This window comes from Pezoporus wallicus, unplaced genomic scaffold, assembly GCF_028554395.1.
Source record: "Pezoporus wallicus isolate ANWC-B61680 ecotype Strahan unplaced genomic scaffold, APGP_CSIRO_Pwel_v1 contig_5647, whole genome shotgun sequence".
NCBI lineage: Eukaryota > Metazoa > Chordata > Aves > Psittaciformes > Psittacidae > Pezoporus > Pezoporus wallicus.
In genome coordinates, this window is record NW_026640437.1 from 204,223 (window position 1) to 229,323 (window position 25,101).

Sequence of the window (25,101 nt, forward strand, 5' to 3'; positions counted from 1 at the left end):
TTTTGTTACTGACTTCAGACTAACTTCCCATTACTTACAAATACTTACGAATTTTTTTCAAGTCTGTCATTTGGTTGATTAATTAGGGAAAACCATAAGTTACAGGTATCGTATGCCTCTGTCTTTGACACTTTTTCCATTGTCTACTGTAGGCAAAAGAATGACTTCTTACAAACAGACTTCTCACTTGTGATTGCATATGCAAATAAACAGCTTTAGAACTATGAACTTCAAATCTTACTGCTGAATTAGATACACTAAATCTATTAATTCTGGACCTTTAAAATATATTTAATATATTTATGTGTATGTAAAATTCATGGGATGCATAAATTTAATGTTCCTCTGATCCATAACTACTCAGAGGAAGATTTTACAAGACGCATAATGCTTTCCAGCTTGTATAAAATACAAGAATTCAGAATACTACCAAAAGGCATGTGATATTTTTCTTAAGGTTCTTTAGGTATGAATACAATCCATTCCTAAACCCCCACACTTTTTTTCACCTCTTACTTTACTCTTCTACTTATCACCTTGCTGTTCTAATTGGCAATATTCACTGAAAGAAGACTACAAGCACAGAAGTTAGGTGGTGGTAATTATACTCTATGTTGCAAGGTAATAGTGTATTATGAGAGGCTGAACCAGGCTAAAGCATTTTCCAGGCAACAGAATTGTTCCTCTTTTGAAGATAGTTGTTGTTTTTGAAGCTTAGTGTGCTTCCTACCTACATTTTCACAATAATTCTAGACTTTTTCTAATATCAGATAATTACTTTTTTTTTTCAGATCTAAAAGATGTTTCATGTTTGTCTTTGGATGTCTTTGCTAAAGTAAATTAAAGGAACACATTCCCTTTTGTAGCACCTGCTAACATTTTATTGCACTCTGATCTCTGTAGGAGCATATTGTCCAACCTGTTAGAACCATCTCCATCCCACTTAGAAATTCTGACTTCTCACAATACTATTTTCTTATGCCATAAGCAGATGATCATTGACCTCCTCTTATGTTCCACTTTCATAGTTGAAATTCTTCTTGACTTCTTGCTAGAAGTGGCAAGCCATTTTTCTGATTTCTATGTCTGATGCTGCCCTCCGTCACACAGAGATGTCCTCTGGTTTGCTCCATATTCAGGTGTTTGTTTTATTCCTCCCCCCATGCCCCTTGATCTCTCCTTTCTATCTGTAAAATTTGTCAAGTGACTGGTGATACTTGATCTATTGTTGCCATCTAAACAGAAGTTGCATAGCAGATAGGTGAAGGAAGCTACTGAACTACTGTAGTTCAGCAGAGATCAACGGAGAGATCTGTACACTGAAGAGAGGAAAAGTATCCGAAAACAACTGTATACTACAGTAATTTTTAAATGTATCTTCTCTATGTAAAATCCAGTGCAAAATCTCTAATACTATACTGTAAAGAAAAACAGTTGTGCAGACAATTTGGTTTCAAATATTTCTTTTTTTTTCTGTAGTCATTTAAGCTTTCTGTTTGGGGTCAGTGAATGCTTTCAGACCGTAATGTAATCCAGGTGGTGCTTTTGGTTTTTTCCCCCTTCTCTTGTAATGAACTCTTTCTTATTATAGATAACAAACCTTCACTACATACTAGCACAATTTCTTTATGCTGGTGGTTCATTAATTACAGTGCTTTTTTTTTTCTTAACCCTTTGATGATAGCATTAAGATTTCCTGTAAAATGCAGTCATGAGCACAAAATCCTAGAATCCAGACATAACCTAAACGTAGGACTCAGACAAGTGAAAGGACTAGTGGTTGCAGTATGATGTGCTGGAGATAATAACCTTGAAACATGGCTGACCTTTGTTACATATCTGTAGTTATTAGTGCTTTAATTGCAATTTGATTATTCCAGTATAATTTCAGAGTAATGCAGGCCTTCTTAGTACCTCTGTTTTCAGACATGTAGCTTATTATAATCACTTGCTGGAAGCACTGAATTGTGCAGATGTTTCTTTCTCACCCTTCCTAAGGCTTTCTAAGCCACTTAGTAAATTGACTGAATTCTGAACTGTCTCCAATACCGGTTTCATTTCCTTTTCTCCCTTCCTCTCTTTTATGGTGTGTAGTAAATGCTGAAATTTGTTCTCTGACTTATGTGACTATTTTAGGTGACCATGCTGGAGATTTTTAACAGGGTGAATATATATATTTTTTTTTAAATAATTAGTTGCCTTCTGTGAAGAAGCAGCAAGGGTTTTCACATTTAATTTTTTTACCAGCAACTTCTCTTTTCATGACTGTCAGTGCTATATGGTTGCTACTTAAAAAGATACCCTGTTTTCTTTCTTATTTATTGACTAACCTCTTCCTCTGTAATTTGAATTTATCTCAACAGCTTTTCAAATCTTAAAAACAATGAGAAGCGTTATGTCTTGCAGTTCTCATATGTTTTTTTCCTAATGTCACGCACAGAGGGAAGAAGGAAAGATCTACAGAATACAAGATAGTCCTCTTTCACATAGTTTAGGTAATGCGTATCCCATGGCAGTTGATTGTCAGGCACATGATTCAGACTTCCATATAAGTTTATATTACCCTTGAAGTTCAATACACTACTGTATTTCCTCTTCCTCCTCTGGTATGGATTCATTGCTATACTGCAGAGTTGCTCTTGTTTAGAAGTAATAATGTTACCACTTTACACTCTGCAGCTTCCTGTACATATCATAATTCTTTACACAGCAAAAAATAATCAGTTGAGACTTCATTTATCCCATTGTATAATACTGTATACATATATGTGTGCATCTCTTGTGTTGGAAAGCACTATAAATCTTTTATAGGTCATAGTCTTAACAGCTGCTAAACTGTGAATAATAGTACTGAAGGAATAGTGTAACATGCACTGTCAGACTCTTTTCCACTTAATTCAGACTTTTTCATTTCCTCTTGTATATGGTTACACCTGTACCACAGGATGCCAGGGTGATGTGCTGTTTGGAAGCCATTGGTTGAGAACTGCTCATGTAGGATATCAGTTCTGACAGGTCTTCAGAAAATACTTGAAAATACTGAATTAGGCACACTATTTTGGTGTAAAAAATTGAGAGCTTTATGCAAATTGCTACTTTTTCTTAATGGAAGAGAGAGGCTGAATGTTTCTACTAGCCACATGTGTGATGGTTTATATGGCTTTCAAAGTCATGAAGTAGAGGCTTTTTGAAAAGGGGCTTCGGTAGTGTCTCCTACTCCTCTGCTGAATGGCTAAGTCTGTATGTTCTGAGAAAACTTCAGATCCTGGGTCTGTGTGCGTACATCAACTGCTTCCTCACTTTCTATTGAGGTAGGAATGCTAGAATGGAAATGTTTATAAAAATGAAATTAAAGGATGATTAAAAAAAGAAATTAAATATTCCATCATTACATAAGATGCTTTATTTTTTTTTTTTCTGAATAAACTAAAATCAGAACAGAGATATGCTTTGAAATAAACTGGTAATTAAAGGGTTGCATTAGCTTATTCTTCAATTCTTAATTTTTTTTCATACGTGTTACTTAGCTCTGTGATTTCCTTAGGGGTGATAATTTTGATACATGTGAAGGAGGGAAGATCAATATGTCTGAGCTCCCATGTGAAAGGAGGGTGGGGTTGGGGGTAGTACCTGAAAAGAAGGAAGAAGAGCCTTTTCCATTATTGGAAGTTGTCTCTAAATCTGTTTTCCCCTTTACTGTGGCTTGGACTTATGAATGCACAGTGTAGGAGCAAGACTGAGAAGTATAATAAAAATGTGTATCAAGTACTTTCAAAGGCCTGTGAAAACCTTTCAAAGGTTTGTGGATCTCCTTTTATTGTGACACTGCAAGTACAAATGCAGTTGGAAAAAAAAGGTACAGTAACAGCAGGCCACCACCACAGCTTTTTGTGGTGGAAGGGGCCTTGTTTCTAAGTATTTCATGTTTTTTTTCCAGGTGTCTGCTTTGTTGCTGTAGTAGAAGAACATCAGTTTTCTATTTCTTTCCGGTATTCAAAATAATTTTTATACTTTTCAGAACTTTATATGTCCATGGCCATACAAAGCTGGATTTCATGGTTTGGTATACTGCAATTGAAAAAGCAGCAGGTACAGATGGTAATGCATTACAAGATCAGCAGCTCAGCAAAAATGATGTTCCTATTATAGTGAACAGCTGTATAGCATTTGTTACACAGTATGGTAAGTAGAGTGAATTTTATATATGAACTGTTGCCTAAAATCAAGAAAAAAAACCCTAAACTTTTTTTTTTATAAATTATTAGCAACAGGCATTATTCGAACTGCAGTTTACACTGTTTCATGCACCAACATTTACATTGTTAGATCTTTATTGAAAACTATAGTTTTCTTTCAGGATCAGTGTTACTGGGTGATATAATACTTATTTGAAAGCTGAATAAATATTTGTATGCGTTAGTTGTATACATACATGTTTTTGTGTCATCATGGTGAAGGTTTTGTCTTTAGTTGTGGTCTGCAGATGACAGACACAATTGAGTCCCACAGCTCTTCTTGGCAGTAACGATGCAAAGGCAGTATCAAATGCTAGTGCTTGTGGGCATTACAGGAAAGGTGAATTGCAAGAACATAAGATGCGATTTCATAGTTTTTGACAGAGTACTTGATTTGACAGGTAAATAAAAAAAGCTGGGTTTTGTGTAAAAGAAGATTATCTTTCAAGAGATGTGGGTAACGCGGGAAACGCTTTTCAAAGAGAAAATGGAGTGCTCATCTATGCCAAATTCCCACAAATTTAAAAAAAGTAAAATGTTTCGGGTACTCTCATATGCAGTAATTGGAGGTAGTCTTGACTTTGTTTTAGGCTATGAATTTTCTTTTTAAGTTGGCTTTGGGCTCTGATGGTTGTTAAATATAAGACTAGTGGCTACATGACGTCTTCCTACATGTGAGAAAAATCAGAAAAATTGAATACTTTCAACTGATCTTGAGGATTTTAAGAGTGAAATGTTTCAGTTTGGATGAATACGATAGTACTTTACTGAGTGCTAAGTTGAGTTTATCAGTAGGGTAATAAAATAGCAGGAGCTTTGCTCATGAAAACAGCTTTGTTTTATGCTTAATACAGTACCAGCCATCAAAACTTATTTCCTTTACTGTGCTGTTTGGAACTATTGTTTGAGGAAGTCCTGAAAAGATTTTGGTGTTTGAGTTGCCTGTAAAGTACTCCTGAAATTGTGAGCCCAGGCTTGCTTGATGTTATGGTATGTATTTTTGCAAAGAGGTCTGGTTTAGTGTTTGCAGATGTGGCAGCTTTTTGCTACAAAGTGAGAATGTGCAAAAGGTAAAGAGATTTTAGTATGAAAAAATGTGTTTGACAGCCAGATGCGCTTTTCGTAAAATAACCTATGGAATTTTTGAAAGAATTACTGATTTTACATTTATTTATTTTTCTGCCCTGTGTTTCTGTAAATTAGGTTTAGGTAGCAAGCAGATTTACCTGAAGAGTGGTGATTCTTCCAGTGTGGCTGAACTGCTGGAAAGCTTCAAAAAAGATGCAAGGAGTGTTAAACTAAGAGCAGGAAAACACCAGCTTGAAGATGTGACTGACGTACTGAAAGGTTTTCTTTCTCAAATAGATGATGCAGTTCTCACTAAAGAGCTTTATCCATTTTGGATCTCGGCATTAGGTAATGTATTCAATAGGACTCGATACAAGAAAGTTTGTATGCAAATTTTCAGTATACAATTTGAGGGAGTTGTTAATTACTTGCCCTGTGTTGAGCTATGTTAATTGATAATTGATGAAACAATTGTAATGAGTAAAAAAGTGTTTAGAGCCTGGCTGCAATAGACTTTTGTCAGTCAGAGGTGATATTATTGCCTTTATGTGAACCAGAATAATAATAACAAATAGTGATGTTTTCTTGACAGTTTATCTCTAAATAGTAGACCAATATTACACTGTGTAGTTGTTGGATTAGCTGAGGTAAGAAGTGACAATTAACATTTAATGGAAGCAAGAAATAGATAATTCAAGGAGTATATATATGCTAGAGTGGGGAAAAAAGCATGTGCTCTGTCTTTTGACTGTGTGTAGAAGTGGCAAATTGTAATGCTGTCATTTGCATTGTTGGTAAATGAATGTCTTACTGCTTAATATCTTCAAGTATCTTCTGTGAGCATTCACATAAAGTTATGTACAGTGTAAACTTCTTAACAACTGTTACTTGTTTTCCATTTCTCTAGAAACATTAATTTAACTTGAAGGAAAATTTAAGTATCTTCAACCCAAATTGTAATTTGTGATGTATTTAAAACATGAGGACATGTCTCTATATGCTTGAAAACAGAGCCATGAGATTGCTAATACATTAATTAGTTGCTCATTACATAAATTGTAATTATTTTTATAGTGTTCTTGCAAAGTAGCTATATTTCAGTTATATTTGTTTCTGTATTGTGGTATTTGCACACTACAAGAAATAAACTCTTCCCCCCTGCCCCAAAACTGTGCTATAAAGTTGCAAATGATGGGTAGCAGTAAGAGATTTGTAGAAAAAGCTAAGATAGAACATCAATTTCTACATAAATGCATGAAATAATACAGGCTTATTTACTGTGTGGCAAATTCTGTCTTAAAAAATATTAAAAATTCAAATTTATGGAGGTTGCTTTATTATGAACCACTAGAGCTATGGGAGATTCAAGTATGAGTATTACACATTTTTGAACTTTAACCTCGATTTGAACAAACTATAGGAAAGCAGATTAAGAATTTATTCACTTGCCACAAGATTGCTCTCATCAGAAATCAGAAAAAGCTGTATCTGTAGCAGTTGAGATTTAATTAGCTCTTTTGTGAAACTGCATAGTGGTGTTACAGTGATTTAACTTCGTGATTTGCACATGGGGCTAGACTGCTTCAGCTTTACAGCAGAGAGACCTGTCCTATTATAATTAAGTGACACTGAAAGTACTTGTGGGAAGACTGAAACACTTAGGATAATAGAGCAGAAAATCTTTAAACTGTTTTTTTTTTTTGTTCTTTGTTCATTTATTTTATCTTCCAATTACTGAAGAAATCAAAACATAGTGCAGTAGTTCGAGAATGCTAGCAATCAGCTGGAAGAGATGAGAGTTCTGTGTTCTTTCTGTTCAGAAACTTGAGAGAAGCAAGGGACTGAAAAGAAAAACATAAATAAAATTTACATTAACTTTGCTTATGCTGTGAGCGGGATTGTGCAGCACAGGGAGGCAGACTGAACTTGAAGGTGGAGAGCTGTGGCTGTGTCTCAGATACTCAGAATTCCCAAGGCTGGAATTCCAGTGATAGGCTCTGCCACTATTCAGCTATGTAACTTTGTACAGCTTATTCACCACCTCTTCCCTTTTGCTCTCCTCAGTCTTATATATTTGGATAGTTAAACTACTTTGAGCCTTGAGACACTTTTCTGATAAAAATTTAAAAGATGAAAATGTTACTCATCTCTGGGAACTCTTAGAAGTATGTTTGTACTTGTGCTTATGTAGGTGCACTCACATACATGCACACGTAGACTACAGGTTAAATATCCTGTGAGAGAAAAAACAATTGCTATGCTGGGATTTGGTCTTAAACTGTAGCAAATGGTGCTTGAATATAAAACTGTCCTTCTTTATTGCTGCTACTGTTTCCCTGAGCTGGTGTACAGTAATAGGCTCTGTTAGTAGATTGTCAATACTGCTTTTATGAAGAAGAGGTTGATAGGGTAAATTGTAATTTTAAATGGCTAGATGATGCCAATATAGATAATGAGGACTGCTACTGTTTTTTAGTGTGCATTGTTATTAATGCTTAATGATTATTACTTTCTGGCAGATACACAGAATGAAAAGGAACGTGTGAGGAAGTATGGAGCTTTTATTCGGACGCTTCCGCCAGTCAATAGGGCAACTTTGGCTGCTTTAATTGAACATCTCTACAGGTCAATGCAAATGATGCTCTATAGCAGAGAAATTATTGTAATGTGTTCTCAGTATAACTCTACAATAAATGAAATGTGGGTTGTTTCATTAATTAGGAAGCATCAGTAGCTTATCTAGTTGTGACAGTTAATTAAATCTGATTCCCTTTAATTCATAATGTTTCTTCTTTGGTATTATTTTTAGCAGTATGTATCTATAACTATCAATGGGATGGAACAGCTTAGCAGTGAGAGGACTTCCAGTGTGTATGTCCAAGTAGGCTAATATTTCATGCCACTTTATACAAACTCATTTTACCCCAGTCTGGTACTCTTCTTGAGGATTGTTGCAAATGGTTCTTGAAATGAAAAGATTTTTAAAGGGAAAATGTCCTTCTTTGCAATCTGTATTGCACATCATAACTTTAAGAATTAGCTGCCATTTCTGTTTTTCATCAATGCTTCATTTTGCAACTAGTGAGGTAGTGGTAGAGAATATCCGAAATATAAACTTTGTTAAGAAGCAAAGATAATGTTTTATTCCTAGATCAAATAAACAGCAGCAAATGTATAAAAAAATGTGTGACTTCGGTGATTCTGTCATGGTTAAATAGTAATGGTCTACATTATATTTTATTATGTATTGAATAGGTCAAATTATGTTCCTGGTAAATTGTAGTGGGTAGAGAATGTGTAGAACCTTTTCTTACAGGATATTGTGTTTAGATGTATTTTAAAAACTATTTATATGATTATGAAATTGATTGGTGCCATTATTGGGAAAATTATTCTAGTAAGTATTGTGTTTAATGATGTTTCTAAGTATGTCCAGTTTATATATATTAATATGCTATTGTATCCATTCTGAAGGAAATTTGAATTCATGTTTGTAACAGCCACAAGTCTGTGATACTCTTAAAGTGTTTGCCTCTAATTGAGGACACATTATGTAAACAGCAGAACTGATATGAAAGCTTTACCATAAGTATAGAAACTAAGGAATGATCAAATTTCTTTCCACATTCTGTTTGATATTAGATCATAAATTCTAAGATATACTTACGTAACATAATATAGCAAAGCTGTATTTAGCATTGGTGCAGCCTCACATTGAGTACTGTGTGCAGTTTTGTGCCTTGAAATTTATAAAGGATGTTAACGTTCTTGAACGAATCCAGATGAGGGTAGCAAAGCTGGTGAAAGTGCTGAAAGAAATTTCTTCTGCAAGTGGCTGAGGACTTTGGCTTTGTCTAGTGTGGAGAAAAGCAGCCTGAGTGATGACCTTATTGCTCTCTAAAGCTTCCTGAGGAGAGGAAGTGATGGATGCTGATCTCTTCTCCGTGGGATCCAGTGATAGGATGTATGGGAATTTTTCAAAGCTGTATCTGGGGAGGTTCAATTCAGACTTGGTGTTAGGAAACATTTCTTTATCAAGAGGGTAGCCAGATACTGGAACAGGCTTCCTAGAGAGGTGGTCGATGCACCATACTTCTGAATGTTTAAGAGGCAATTGGGCAGTGCCCTTAACATGCTGTTGTGGTTTAACCCCAGCTGGCAACTGAGAGTCACTCGCTTACACGTCTCCATCCTCTGTGGGATAGGGAGGACAACTGGAAAAAAGAAATCGTGTTAAGAACAGTTCAGTAATAGAAATAAAGTAAATAATAACAATAGGAAAAAGAGAGAGGAATAAACCCCAAGAAACCAAAGTGGTGACAATACAATTGCTCACCACCCACTGACCAATACCCAGGCCAACCCGAGCAGTTATTGGTCCCTTCCAGGTAACTCCCTCCAGTTCATATACTGAGCATGATGTGCTGTAGTATGGAATACCCTTTTGGCTAGTTTGGGTCAGATGTCCTGTCTCTGCTCTCTCCTGGCTTCTTGTGCCCCTCCTCACTGGCAGAGCATGAGACTGAAAAGTCCTTGAAGTAGGGTAAGCACTACTTAGCAGCAACTAAAACAGTGGTGTGTTATCAACATTATTCTCACCCTAAATCCAAATCCACAGCACTGTACTAAGAAGAAAATCAATTTTTATCCCAGCTGAAACTGGGACCATAGGCATTAACTTTTGGTCAGCATCTAAATGATCAGACTTTATGGTTGTGTAGGTCCCTTCAAGCTGAAATATTCTGTTTCTATTCTGTTCTAAATATTTTTTTATATCACTTGAGATGCAGATAGAAAGTGCGAGTTTTTATTTCTGTAATGATATGTGAGATAAAGAATATGAAGAAATAAATATAAAAGATAGTATTAGATTTTTTTTACTGAATTCAATGTAATTATTTTTAAAATGCACTCCATATTCTGTAGAGGAAGGAGTGTCAGACAATTAAAGGAACAATGAAGCCTTCTAAATATGTTTATTTTTCCTTTAACAGGGTGCAGAAGTGTTCTGAAATCAATCATATGAACCCTCACAATCTAGCCATGGTGTTTTCCTCATGCTTGTTTCAAACTAAAGGCCAAACTAGTGAAGAAGTCAATGTAATTGAAGACCTTATTAAAAATTATGTGCAACTTTTTGATGTAGGTATCTTTTATATAAAAGGGTCCTAATTGCTCAGCTGTTGGACACAGTAAAATATAGAAATCTTCTTAAAGATGATCTACACTTTCTGAGAATTTGCAGGGCTTTTAAACTCTAATTCAGTGGGCATTGTTCTTTGTCTTTAAATTTTATTTCCCAGCTAGCTTAGCCTGTGCAGAAAAGAATTTATTTACAGTATTGCTGTGAGCTGCTTTTTTCCAAATCAGTACACATTCCTCTTGCTTACAACAGCATACTAATTTTAAGACAATTTTAAGATTGACTATAAAAAATAATACTTCTATTCAAATTTTATGGGCCTGATCAGAACTGAAGCATGGAAGAATTGTGTTTTTAGTCTCCGAGCTGTGGTTACTTATCTAGAAAGAATATTAAATCCAGCTGCATAGAGAAGATGCTACTAGCAGCGATTTCTATTAGCCATTTTAGTTTAGAGTTTACTTGTGCCACTGTGAAACTGTTTAGCAGTTTTTCATGGAGTCCTTTCTCTTCCAATATGTATTTGGTAATGTTTACAGTAGTGAGTCCCGTCAACAAAGTGCTGTTTCTGACTGATAAGAGTATCTTGCTTATGTGCTTCTATAAAAATATAATTAAGTTGTAAATTACAAATATATTTACTATTGTTACATTATTAATTATTACTCTTAGATGTAAGCATCTATATGTGTATTTATCTTATTACTGTTAGCTAGTTTATGTTGTAAATTTTATACTAGTCCTGTTATACTTATTAACTGATCAGAAATGATCCACTTCAAACAGATAAATGAAGACCAGGTCAAACAAATGGATATAGAGAACAGCTTTATTACCAGGTGGAAAGACACTCAGGTAAGTGACAAATATCAACTGGCATGAAAACAGGTCCAACAAAGACTGTTTTGTTGTTTACAGGTTTTTATACCTGGATTTCTAAATGTAAATTTCTAAGTTTGTGTAGTGACTAGTGTTGTTGAATAAAGAACTGAGGGAAATAAAATGAAATAAAAGAGGAGGCATAAACTGATGAAGCAAAACAGTTCTTTGTAAAGCATACTGTGGAATTACGTTGTGACGTGAGCACTGGGATAACATACAGGTTGTTACGTGCTTTTACCATGCTTTATAAATTGTAATAGAAGGAAATGGTCAACATTTAGAAATGTGAAAGTGATGACCTGTCTCTGTCTAGTTTTAAACGTGTATTGAATACTTTCAAGTGTATATTAATCCTTTCATTATTTCATGAGCTTTGGGTGTACATGGTCTCTCTTCATTAGAGTTTCATCATCCCTTTGAGTTTAAGCCATCTGAACCTTCAGCTGCATCCTGTTTTGTGACAAGTTCTAGAACCCCAAAGCACAAATAGTATTAAGGGAAGCTTCAGACACATAGTTTATCAGTCAAACTGAACTCTGGAATACGGTACAAGAAAATGGGAGATCTCATGCTGCCTACTAGCGTCTTGCGTTCCAGTCTTACCTTAAACAAGTTTTGAATCACTTCAGAGTGGTAAGAACAGTGAAGTGATAACATATTTCTCAGTCTGAATGACATTTGTGTACAGCCCTAATTCAAGCAAAAATCGGTAAGTTTCATAACACTGCCAAGGTGGTTGAATTAAGAGGTGAAAGGAAATGTATGGAGCTTAAAAACTTTTTTCAGAAATCTGAAGTGGTGGAGAAGCTCTTGGTGGTTTTGTTGCTTACAGAGCCTTAGAAACTAACAGAAAGCTAGCATGAAAAAAGAAATCTGTAATCCTTTGTCTGTTGTCTGCCTTCCACATTCCAGCAAAAGTTCTGTGGTACCTTGTAAACTATTATTAAGAATACAGGATCCTGCAAATGCATATCAAAATTGCATGTTCTATGAATTGCTCTCTGGAGTCTTATTTTTATATCATAATTCTTACTGTCTGAGTCAGAATGGCATGAACCTTTCTGCCCGTAATGGCCCACTGTGAATGTACATATAGAAGGTAGAATGTCTGTTTCCTCTTTCTGGTGCCTGGTGAGATGTCACTGGGAAACAATTTAAACTTTATTTCTAATGTCTGTCTTGCAGAATGGAAACATCTGCCTTGGTAATGGCAAAAAAAAACCCTAACCAAATTTGATATCCCTAAGAGCATTCTGCAGAGCAGGGGTTGAAGTATTCTTAAAGGAATTTATTTATTCTGGGATCTGTGAAAAGGGCCTTACTGAGATCAGAGAATAAAATTTTGAAGCCTAAGGTAGTGAAGATGCATAGATTTTTAATTTGATTTTTGTAGTTTTAGAACTGTTGTGGTCTAAACCCTAGCCAGACAGCTTGTTCCCTCACTCCTAGTGAGTGGTGCCGGGCTGGAAGCAATCGAGGCCCCGCCCCGGGGCTCTCTCCTTCTCCGCTCCCAGAGGGATGGGGAGGAGGATCGAAAGTGTGCAACTCCTACGGGTTGAGACAAGAACAGTCCAGCAACCAATGTACAACACAAATCGCCATTGCTACCACCAATGACAACAATGATAAGAGAAAATAACAAGGGAAGATAATACAATACCACCTGCTGAGAAATGAGTCCGACCCAGAAGACCCTGTGTCCTGGGTAACTCCCAGTTACCCCCCCGGGCATGACATGCTGTAGTATGGAATACCTCTTTGGCTACCTTAGGTCAGGTGTCCTGTCTCTGCTTCCTCATGGCTTCCCCTCCTCCCTGGCAGGGCATGAGACTCACAAAGTCGTTGGTCAGGGTAAACATTACTTAGCAACAACTGAAAACATCGGTATTATCAGCACTGTTCCCAGGCTGAAAGTCAAAAGACAGCCCTGCACCAGCTACCAAGAAGGAGAAAAATTGCTACTGCTGAACCCAGGACAAGAACAAAAAAAAATAAAATCTCTTGTTACAGCATGTTTCACCATTAACATTTTCTGAGTAGCTCTGCAAAGTTGTAATCATTAAATGCTTTTAGTACCTTCTGGAGAAATTAGAATGATACAAGAGGAGTTTTCATGAGTAGAGAAGATTGAGTAGAGACATAAATAGGGAGAAAAAGGTAGAAAACTGAAAGGCTATTGTTGACTAATACAGTAGCAACTGCTGGCTAGGTGTGTTTGTATAAATGTGAAGCTGTGAGAAATATAGAGAAGAACCAAATAAAGTGGTTTTATTCTGTGATTTTTCCACCTCAGATACCACTGCAAAATCACCTTTATAAGGTGTACTGTATTTAGAAGGCTGACAGTTGAAGAAAAAGACACTTACTTTTGTTTGTTTTAAATAGAAGTGTAGTCTTTCTAAAGCTCGTAAGGTTTTTACTAAAAACTTCTATCTAGTACATGAAAAGCTAGTCTTCCAAAGTTTGAACTTTAGAATTGAATTAGAACCTTCATGAATAATTTGGCCTGTTTGGACTGTTTTCCCTGGCATTCTTCAGGTTGGTGGGAGGTGGAGTTAAAGATAGATTGAACCAGGATTTTAACAATTCTTACTTTGCTGTCAGCAAAGTCTCTAGCATTAATAATCACCTTTCTGAATTCATGGTTACACCTACTGTGTTAATAGACTCTGGCTTGCTTCTCATAACACATGTGGCTAAGCTTTAAATTCTTTACAAAAATAATAGCAATATCACTTTAACCTTAAAAATAAAACAAAATAACAAAATCTGCTACCTAATCACAGAATTATTTTAGAATCATAGAATATTTCAAGTTGTAAGACATCCAGAAGGATCATCCAGTCCCAACTGCCTAGTGCTTGCAGGACTACCTAAAACTGAATCATGTGGCTAAGAGCATGATCCAGATGCTTCTTGAAATCTTGACAGGCTTGACCACTTCCCTGGGGAACCTGTTCCAGTGACTGATCACTCTCTTAGTGAAGAGCCTTTTCCTAATGTTCAAGTAATGGTCTTCTGGCTGTTCATCCAGTTTTCAATCCATATTACTGTCTATTTATCTAACCCGTACTTTCTCAGCTTGTTAATGGATGATGTTATAGAAGACACTGTCAAAGACTTTACTAAAACTGAGGTAAAAAAACATGGGCTGCTACCCTTTTATCCATAGTATCCTCACTGTGGAGGACTGCCAGCCTGGTTAAGTATAATTCCCCCCTCATAAGTCCATGCTGACTAATCCCTGTCACCTTGTTCTCATCCATGTGTCTGGAAATTCAGGAGGATTTTCTCACCTTCCCAAGGACTGAGGTGAGTTTGACCAGCCTGTACCTCCCCAGCTTTTCCTTCTTGCCCTTCTTGGAGATAGGTTTGATACTTATACTTTTCCAGTCTTTGATAACATCTCCCAGTTATCGTGACTCTTCAAAGTTAATTGAGAGTGACTTTATAGCGACATCAGTACGATCCCTCAGCACTTGTATGTCTTATTTGTCAGGACTCATCGATTTATGGACATCTAGTTTCTTTAAGTGCTTCTTAACATGGTCCTCCCCCACTGAGGATAATCTTCCTTGCTCCAGACCTTCTCTCTGATTTAAGGGCCGAGGATTCCTGAAGGTCAGTCTTATCAGCAAAGACTGAGGTGATGGCAACATTGAGTACCTTTACCTTTTATGTGTGATTTGTCACTTAGTCCTTTGCCCTGTTCAGCAGTGGGGCCATGTTTTCTGTAGTCTCTTTTACTGTTATGCTTGTAGAATCCTTTCCTGTTGCCCTTCATATCCCTTGCAAGCTTCAACTTGGGGTCTGCCTTGCTTTTTCTCACCTCATCCGTATACAGTGGGACACTGTACTATACTCTGCACTTTTCTTGGGTTACGTGCCTTGCTTCTGTCTCTTCTATGATTTATACATCTGAATTCAGTCAGGTGCTCTTTGCTCATCCATCCAGGCGTCATAAATAGGAAGAGGTGATTTGCAGTACTTTTATAGAACTTAAGATTTGGAAGGCAGCAGTGACAGGGCTTACTATCTTATTAGGTGGTAAGCAACTGTCAAATTTGTTCTCATTTATTCTTAACATATTGCTAGAATGATTCCTTATAGTTTCAGAGAGAATGCTTGTGCAAGTAGAACTTACACAATAGAGGAAAATAGCACTTTGTACTTTAAGGGGAGAGAAAGGGCTAAAAAGAAATGCAGTAGGAATTGTATTTAAATCTATACATTTGAATTTTTTTTTTTTTCATCCCATGGGAAAAAAGTTATCCAAAGAATGTGGAAAATAAGTGCTTGATACTTAGATATGATGTAGGAGAGATTCTCAGCTGAACTATGGAGTCTCATACTGAGTCTCTTAGATATGACATGTCACTGATTTAAATTTCAATGAATTGTTATGACCTGGGTTTATGTGTACATTTTTGCTGCATTAAGTACTTTCTCAGATAATTTATAAAGTAAGCTGTTGCATCATGGCTGTGATTTCCAAGGCCTGACCAGAGTGTGCTCTGGTTGTTTCCAGGCTCACGCTCAGGCATTGCATCACATAAGAAGCAGTATTACCATGTTGAGAATTTAGGGCAAGTCTGTTGGATCCCAGATGTACTGTTCTGACCCAAATTAAGCACTTAAGTTATTTCTGAAATGGGTTAGGAAGGGAGGCTTGGAGTCATCACAGCATCCTGTATAGGAAGCTGCCTGACCTAGCCAGTAGCTGGGATGCTGAAGGAAGGAGCCTCTTAAATTCTCCCTTTCTTACATGCCCAAACATGTATGTGTCAGATGCTGATTCAGACACCCAAGCCATCATCTTAAGGTACTTTGTAAAGGAGTTTTTATAAAGAACTTTTTTTTTCCTGTTTTAATATTCAGATAAGGGATGAGGAAGCTAAATGCTTCCTTGAGCAAGGTTAAGGGCTGACCTGAATGTGATTTTTCCTTCTTTTAAACATCCATGGCTACAGTGTGGTACAGCTTTATTAGCTGCAGTGGAGTGTATCATATTCCTTTGTATCTGATTCCACTCCACAATCCTTCCACAGCTTTACAAACACCTGAAGAAAGAGCCTGTCTATTATGGCACTATCTTGGAAATTTGAATTCAAATCATTGGGTTTTGCATTGGGCTCATTCAGTCTGTATCCTGGATGGGTTTAATAGATAGATGGATTGAGCTCCTCAGTTTTACCAAGATGGCACAGTCCTAAGTAAGAAAAGAAACTTTAGGTACAAAGAAAAGGCTAATTTGTTGGGTACCCATATACATATACATATCAATCCTGAGGATTACTTTTGTGAAATCAAACATAGAAATACTTGTTTAGTCTTGTTTTGCATTGCTGAAGACCTTATGTGACCAAACGCTTCAGATTTCTGTAGAACTGTTTAATAAAGGAAAAATATACTAAAAATTTCTGCATGCTAGAAAAATGGCAATGTGAAAAGGAAACAGAAAAACTACTAGTGAAAAATTATTGTAATAACTTCTACCTTTTAATGGTTGGTAAGTTGAAATTTGAACTGCTTTTAAGGATAGGTACTTAACTTTCTCTGTTATGTCGGCCTGTTACCCCTTGAATATAACAACTGAGGAATAGAGTCTGAGCCTGACTGTCACTTGTGGTAATTGTAACTATGACCATTATTTCCCCCTGAATTAAGCTGTGGAATATTTTTTGCTAGTTACCAGTTTTTCTGTAGCAGACATGATTAAAGTAACTGATGTTTCAGTTTAAGAACGCATTTTTTGAAACTCCATGTGGACATAACATGTGTGGATGTCTAAAGCCTGGGACAACTTGAATGCTGAAGGCAGTACATCTGATTAAAGGCAGTCCAATTGCTATTATTTACTGCCTGAAGCCTGCTGATTAAAGAAGCTGCTTCTAGGTAATTACAAGGATGTTTTGAGATTTTATGTGTAACTTTTTATCTAGAAAAATTCAGCATTTCCCTAACTATGCATGGTGTTCTCAGTAGGTTTTGCTGGCGGAATATGGAAGAGCCAGACTTGGACTGTCGGTGGTTTTGAAAATGATGGACCTTCATCTTTGTTATATTTTACATTTATTACGTCTGTCATGAGTAAAAGTGTGTATTACTTACGATTTTGGTGGGCTGGATTATATGGATGCCTGAATTTATATTTTAGCAGGTTTGGCCATATAAACATCTTTAAACTGCTGTTGTTAAGTCCAACTTAGTATTTAATGCTTTCATTAGCTCTGTATGAAGAATAGCCAGACCCCAGCCAATTATCATAAGCTGTATTTGCCAGTACCGACCTGAAGTAGAATAAATATTTTCAGAATAGAAACAGTGGTTAGCTGGAATGCTGTAGTTTTAACTATCTCTCATTATTTCAGTGAAAGAAAGGGGTACACTGAAACATATTCTTGAGCTTCTCGGCTTCCTCTGTCAGTAGCTACCACAAAGCATTTTCCAAGACCAGACCTGATGATACAGTGTTCAAAAAAAACCACTGAACCAAATTTCTGCTGAAGGCCTGGAAGTTCCTGTGTCTGAAATGTCACTGAAATTCCGTACCAGGTGGCGCTTCATTAGCTGCTCTTCATTTTCTGTCCACCATATACTTGTGCCAGCTGTTTCTCTTTGCTGCTGCAATTTACATCCCATTTTCTCTCCATACGGTTGTTTACATGAGCCCAGTGGAAATCAAATGTCAGCTTCATTCTTATAGTCAACCTTTCTCTGTAGTATCATCTGAAAAGCAAATTTTACAGCTAAATGAGCTTTTTTGAGTCTGTGCCACTATAATTAAGCAGCTCTCTTCAAAGTAGCTTGTAATGTTTTTCCTCACAAATATTTCCATTAGTTTTCTATACTCAGAGGCTAAAGTAACTTTAAAGTCACCATTTCTCAGAATGTGAATGCTCTTTAAAATTGAGTGCTGCCATTTATATTTCTATAGAAATGTAGTTTTAGTTTCTGTAAATTAGTCAAAATGTATCCCAAAGCTTTCCTGTTTCTATCATTTTCTCCAATTCTTCTTCTGTATATCATGCAGGTTTTTTTACTGTTCTTAATCTCTTCCTCTGTTTTGCAATAATACATAAATAAGTAGCATCACTATGAATACTGTTCTCAAAATTAGGATAAAAATTGTTATTTTTAATTGCTAATTTGATTATTAATTCCTTATATTGGTTTATTGATAAAAGGGTACACCTCACCTCCTGAAAGGTCCAGTTTTGTGCCTTTTTTTTTTCCTATGCTCTGATCATCACCATGTATTTGGTTTTACAAAATGTTTTCTTGGTACTGGGATGATTTATGATCTTTTGAAGATGCTTATGACTATACTGCAGGGGAATTACAGGCAAAGCATGAGATGTTTTTAACTGTTGAAAAGTAATTTCTCATCCATACAGGTTATTTTATTGCCATAGATGAGCAAAACTAGTAATGATAGAAAATACTAAATTCTTGCTCATGAAATCAGATTTTCTTCTTGATCATAGAATGTTGGATTTACTGACTTTCCAGTTCCTTTTAAAGTTTGTTAGATGTTCTTCAGTTACATTTGTTGGTATTCAGTATATGAAACTATATATTATGTCATACATTTGCTTTAATCATCTGATTATTTGACGTTAGCATTGTAAATAAAGTTTATATTTATCCAACAAATTTGAATAGCTATATTTAAAAGAGGTTGATATCGAGCATTTGTTTTGATTCATTCTTAAAATATGTAATAAAGTTTTCATTGTGAGTAATAATCAAAAATGTAGTCTTCATAGTAATGAATTTTAATTATCTGTCTATGTACATATGGCTTTATGACTGAAATATTCTGTTACTTGTAATTTTTCCTCTCGTTTTTAACTAATGCAGTTTGGGGTCCTGTCCTGTCCTTTTCTATGGGTTTCAATTCATATTAATCTGTTTTGGCTTTGAAGTTATTCTGCCTAAATTCTAAATCAGAATTATGGTTCTCATATGCACTCATGTCTTAGACTTCTTGCTGTTGAATGTGTATTTGTAAATTAAGTTAATTTTGTTTGATATTATTCTGTTGGGTTTAGTCAGAGTTTGAATTTCCCTCCAGAATCTGTGAATAGGATTTTTTTTCCTTATGCTAGTCAAATGAATGTAGTGGGGGTTTTCCCACTGAGGCAAAATTTTGGACTATTTTTGTAGATAAGTGTGTGAAGAAAAAGTTTGAGTTCAGTGGGTTCTAACACATCTACTAATAATTGTATTTTCTCTGTTTGGAAGGATATTTGAAATGTTTTAAAGAAAGTCTGATTTTTTTTTTTTTTTTTTTTTTTTTTTAGGTTTCCCAGGCTGGAGATTTGCTTATTGAAGTTTATGTTGAAAGAAAGGAGCCAGATTGTAGTGTTATAATCAGGGTTAGTGTATAAAAGTAATACAGTGGTTTTACTGTGCACTTTCTCATGACGTATATCAAATTTATTTTTGTATGTGTTTTTATATAAGTACTTAATGAAAGTTTGAACTTTATTGCTATTAAATATTTCTTTTTAAATTGGGTGTGTTGCAAAAATTTGTAAAGACTGATCATTATTTATTTTTTGGGAAAAATGTTATGATACAAATTTAAAAGGGAGATGTCCTCCTTCGGTTTTACTGCAATGTATGGTGATATAAATTCTCCCAGTTCCATGGGTGCAGCACAAAAGGCCCATTAAGAAGTACATGGTGAATGCTGGTTTTATTTAGTAGAACAAGGCCATTTAAATGACCTTCCTCCTGATTTTTCTTTTTGCCAGTGGCTTACTGCTTTCCTTGAGTGCTAACATACCAAAACTTGTTACTTACTATAATTGAGATTTTCAGCCTTATATTTGATTGTGTGTTTTAAAGGCACTCGTCTCCATGTAGTAGTGCATTATTGTTTGGATGAAGAGTTAAAAAAAGTTCTGTAACTGAATTTTGAGGCTTTAGTTACACCTCTTTATTTCCAGTTCAGCATATGACTGTGTTCTGTTTAGCATATGACTCTAAAAAACTTCTGTTTGTATATGTATATGGCTTCAATAAGGGGAAATCCTGCCAGACCAATCTGGTGGCCTTCTATGATTGGGCTACTAAACTGATGGACAGGGGCACAGCAGTTGTGTGGACTTGTGCAAAGCGTTTGACACTGTCCTGCATGACATCCTTGTCTCTAAATTGGAGAGATGTCAATTTGATAGATGGACCATTTGGTGGATAAAGAAGTGGCTGAATGGCCGCACACAAAGAGTTGTGGTCAATGGCTCAATGTCCGTCTGGAGACCAGTAATGAGTGGTGTCCCTCAGGGATCGGTGTTGGGACCAGTCTCATTCAACATCTTTGTTGGTGACATGGACCGTGGGATTGAGTGAGCCCTCATCAAGTTTGCTGATGACACCAAGCTGTGTGGTTCGGTTGATACGCTGGAGGGAAGGAATGCCATCCAGAGGGACCTCGATACACTTGTGAGGTGGGGTGATGCCAACGTTATGGAGTTTAACCATGACAAGTTCAAGGTCCTACACCTGGGTTGGCACAATCCCAGGCAAAGCTATAGGTTAGGCAGAGAAGAGATTCAGAGCAGCCCTGTGGAGAAGGACCTGGGGGTGTTGGTCAATGAGAAATTTAACATGAGCAAGCAGTGTGCACTTGCAGCCCAGAAAGGCAACTGTATCCTGGGCTGCATCAAAATGAGCGTGACCAGCAGGTCGAAGGAGGTGATCCTGCCCCTTTGCTATTGTGAGACCTCACTTGAATTATTGTGTGCAATTCTGGTGTCATCAACATCAAAAGGACATGGAAGTGTTGGAACAAATCCGGAGGAGGGCCACAAAGATGATCAGGGGACTGGAGCACCTCCCGTATGAAGACAGGCTGAGAAAGTTGGGGCTGTTCAGCGTGGAGAAGAGAAGGCTGTGTGGAGACCTCATAGCAGCCTTCCAGTATCTGAAGGGGGCCTATAGGGATGCTGGGGAGGGACTCTTCATTAGGGACTGTAGTGACAGGACAAGGGGTAACGGGTTAAAACTTAAACAGGGGAAGTTTAGATTGGATATAAGGAAGGAGTTCTTTACTGTAAGGGAGGTGAGGCACTGGAATGGGTTGCCCAGGGAGGTTGTGAATGCTGCATCCCTGGCAGTGTTCAAGGCCAGGTTGGACAGAGCCTTGGGTGACATGGTTTAGTGTGAGGTGTCCCTGCCCATGGCAGGGGTGTTGGAACTAGATGATCTAAAGGTACTTTCCAACCATAATTATTCCATGATTCTGTGATTCTGTGTATGTGGTATACATAGATACAGACATATATGCATGCACATAACACGTTTTTTAAATATCAATAAAAATGGGACTATTTCTAAGTTGTTTTTTTTTAATAAAATGGTACTTCCATAACACTTACCTTCCTATAGCCAGGAAAATGTATCAAGGCTTCCTTTCATCTGAAATTTTCAGGGATTGAGAGGAGGAATTTCAAGCTACGAAGTTAATCAGACAGCTGAAAGTTTTAACTTTGATTTTTGTGGAAGAGAAAAAAAAAAGGAAAGCATGCAGGAGTCTGACAATTTCTGGATTTCCAACTGAATGCATCTACTGCCTATATTATTAGTAGTAGTAGTAGCAGTAGTTGCGGGGAGTAAGATTTCTAAAAAATAAATCAGAAATTGGTAATTGTACAATATTATAAACTGCTTCTATTTGTATTCTAGGTATCACCGTTGATGGAAGCAGAAGAATTAACTAATGATGTTTTAGGAATCAAAAACATTATTCCCAAGAAACATGATATCTGGGCTACTTTTGAAGTACTTGAAAATGGTGAACTAGGTTAGTGACCCTTAAATTTATGTATGTTCAGAAAAATTTATAATTTTATTTTTTTTTTAACGCTTAACATAATCAAAAGCTTAGTTAAAAAAATTAGTAAAAGGCTTATAGAAACAAAATGAAAATAAGCCTTCATGCTATTATTTTACATTTGTTTGCTGGGCATCTGCATGATTGCTTTCTACACTTTGCCAGAAACAATGTGATGAATTGTTTTGAAATGCTTATGAATTGGTGGCTGAAAAAATGTTTTTCATGTTACTCTGTTTCACAGTTCATTGGTCATGAGCTAAAGAAAAGTAGGTCTTACGAATATGTCTCAAAGAAGAAACTTGCCTTTCATTAGAATGTCAGCAGCTGATTTTATAAGGAAAAATGTTTTTCAGAAAGTGAAACAAAATACATGTAATACCTAAGTATCTTTTTTGTTATTCAATTATGTGTGTAGATGAAAAAGGGGGCATAAATTGTGTAATCCTGTGTATATGGCAGAATTTCAAAATGTTTGTTTTAAATATGGTTCTGCTGCCAACAAGAGCAAATGTCACAGGCACAATATTCATGAACTGTAGAGAGGTTTTAACGTAGGTAGTGTCTCAGGTGTGCCAGAGCTTGCATTTTACTATTAGAGGTACTTACTATGAAGTAATATATTTATTTTTATTTATTTTTTTATGTTTATTTTTATATGAATAATCACATGATTTTTGAAGAAATACGCTTTTAGTAAAAAGCATCTATTTTTACTTCATATTAGAGCTGCTGTTCTCACTATTTTCATGTTACAGAAGCGGACTATTTCTGTAGTGAAGGTACCTATTTCCAAGCTAAGAAGCAAAAAAGTTTTTAAAAAACTGAGAAAACTAAGATTACTAAAGGTTACAAGTTTGTTTGAATAGTTTTGTTGTACTTGATTTTCAGACATGCTTACAGTAATCTTTTCAGATTTACTGATAGCCATGATATGCTGAGTCTTGACCTTGACAGTATTGGGAACAAGACTGGAAATGCCTTCTCCTTTTTGACTTAAAATAAGTGATCCTGATCTCTCTCCATCTTGTAGTCTTGTGGTGATACTGTGTAGAGTTGTAACATAGAGTTCATTTCCACATTTGTAGATGCAGGTATCAACTGGCAAAGCATGCTAGCATCTATTATCTTTAGAAGAGTCATGATAACTCCTACAAGTACTCTAGAAATCCTGTTTCTTTTGACTGTGTAATGGAAAAACTGAAGAGGAAACTTTATTTTCTAAAACTTATAAAACATTTACAGGCAAATGAAAGCTGAATTAGATATGGCTGAGAGAACATAAATACAAAAGATAGACCCCACAGCAGCTCCTTGAGGTGTTTGGGTGTAACAGCTAGTATTTTAGTTGTCTGAGCTAATGACTATGGAAAATTAGCAACAAAATTAAGCTTAGAGTAAGACATTACAGCCCTGTATGGGACAAAAAATATTGGCAAGGGATTAGAGTGTATCCCATTGAAACGAGAGTTACAATGCAAGGTAGAAATGGCGTACCATTTAAAACCAAAGCAAACAAGCAAAAAGTAAACTAAATAAAGTCGTAATTCAGCACCTGTCTTCAGTAATTAGACTGATGAAATGTTCTACATGGACGCCTTTCTGGAAGAATCTGTGCATCAGAACTGAATTAATAATATTGAAAAGTAAAAATAATGCATATAGTAAGAGACACTCAGGGAGGCTACAGTGGTGCTGTGGCTGAATCTAGCAGATTTTCAAAAGGCTGAATAACAGAGAAAAATAGTCCTGTTCAGCCCTTGGTCCAAATGCTGCTGCACATTGATTTTATTAGCATCCTTTAACAAACACCCCTTAACATCATGTAATCTAAGGCATTATGACATGTCGTGACAGAAGCAAAGGTTGCTTAGTTGTTTCAAATGTATGGTAATGATCAGTGTTATACTGACGAAAGGAATATTCTGCTTGTGTTCCTGCTGCGTTCTGGTACCTGTCTAGTGCATGGTGGTGTTCAGTTTGCTGCACTCAGTCCTGAAGTTTTATGAGAGTTATTTTTTAAGATATATTGCCCTGAAAATGAACCCGGAGAAGGCAAGAAAATTATAATTTTAAATTCTCTAAAAAGTAATTTTCTCTTGGTAGTTAATGTTGTTTAAGGTGAAAATGACTGGTTTGGGATATTTATCAGCATATAATGACCTCTTTAAAAGGGTAATTGGACCTGTATGTTTATTACTTGCTGTTCAAAATATTAGAATTGCAATATTAAAAATAAACTAAATTATTTGCATATAAAAAAGTTGAAATAATTGATAATTTAATCTAACCTAATGAAGAATGTTCAATACCATATGCTTTACAAAATAGTGTGTATTTTTTTTCAGTAATTTTTGCCTGATAGTTTGTAAATGAGGTGTGTTGCCAGCAAAATAGCTAATGCATTTCAGCATGATGATTTATGTACCGTGTAATCCATGATGACAGATGGTCTTAAATGTAACTATAAATAAAACAGTAGGTGTTTACTCTGGGAGTGCTGGTGTTCTAGGAAGATGTGGTGATTTGCCAGTGTTTCCTGCTGTTGATTTGTAAAGGGTTTTTTTCTCTTTTGTACAAGGACAAGTTGTTTTAACTTTATCACATCAGAGTCCACAATTTCCCAAAAATTAGGAAGAAGTTTTGAAAGTTCAACCATTTAAAACAAAAGAACCAGAAGAAATAGTGTTATAAAGTAGGGATTGAGCTGCTGTCTACAGAATGGTGGTTTTGGTAGGCTGCTTTGTTGTCATGTCTGAATAATAACACTTTTCTGTAAGTGGTATAGCAAGTTTACAGGTAAGGTAGGACTTTTTGCATCCCAAAACAGTGGTATTTTTTTCTGTCACTTAAGTGTGTTATTTGTGGCTGCTGCTTTCTGAAGCTGTGGTGTTCAGGTGTTCAGGAAGCTATCTTCTGCTAGAATGTGT

The 25,101-nt window shown here is 36.1% G+C and overlaps 1 protein-coding gene across 1 annotated transcript in view; it reads left to right on the forward strand.

The window, feature by feature from the left end:
- ARAP2 (ArfGAP with RhoGAP domain, ankyrin repeat and PH domain 2) overlaps positions 1-25,101 on the forward strand; it is a 118,762-nt gene that overhangs the window by 71,428 nt on the left and 22,233 nt on the right. The window contains exons 19-25 of the mRNA XM_057418943.1: positions 4,019-4,182; positions 5,439-5,651; positions 7,823-7,928; positions 10,298-10,445; positions 11,233-11,301; positions 19,635-19,709; positions 22,024-22,141. Of these exons, the coding sequence (XP_057274926.1) occupies positions 4,019-4,182; positions 5,439-5,651; positions 7,823-7,928; positions 10,298-10,445; positions 11,233-11,301; positions 19,635-19,709; positions 22,024-22,141 (893 nt within the window). The remainder of the gene's footprint in view (positions 1-4,018; positions 4,183-5,438; positions 5,652-7,822; positions 7,929-10,297; positions 10,446-11,232; positions 11,302-19,634; positions 19,710-22,023; positions 22,142-25,101) is intronic.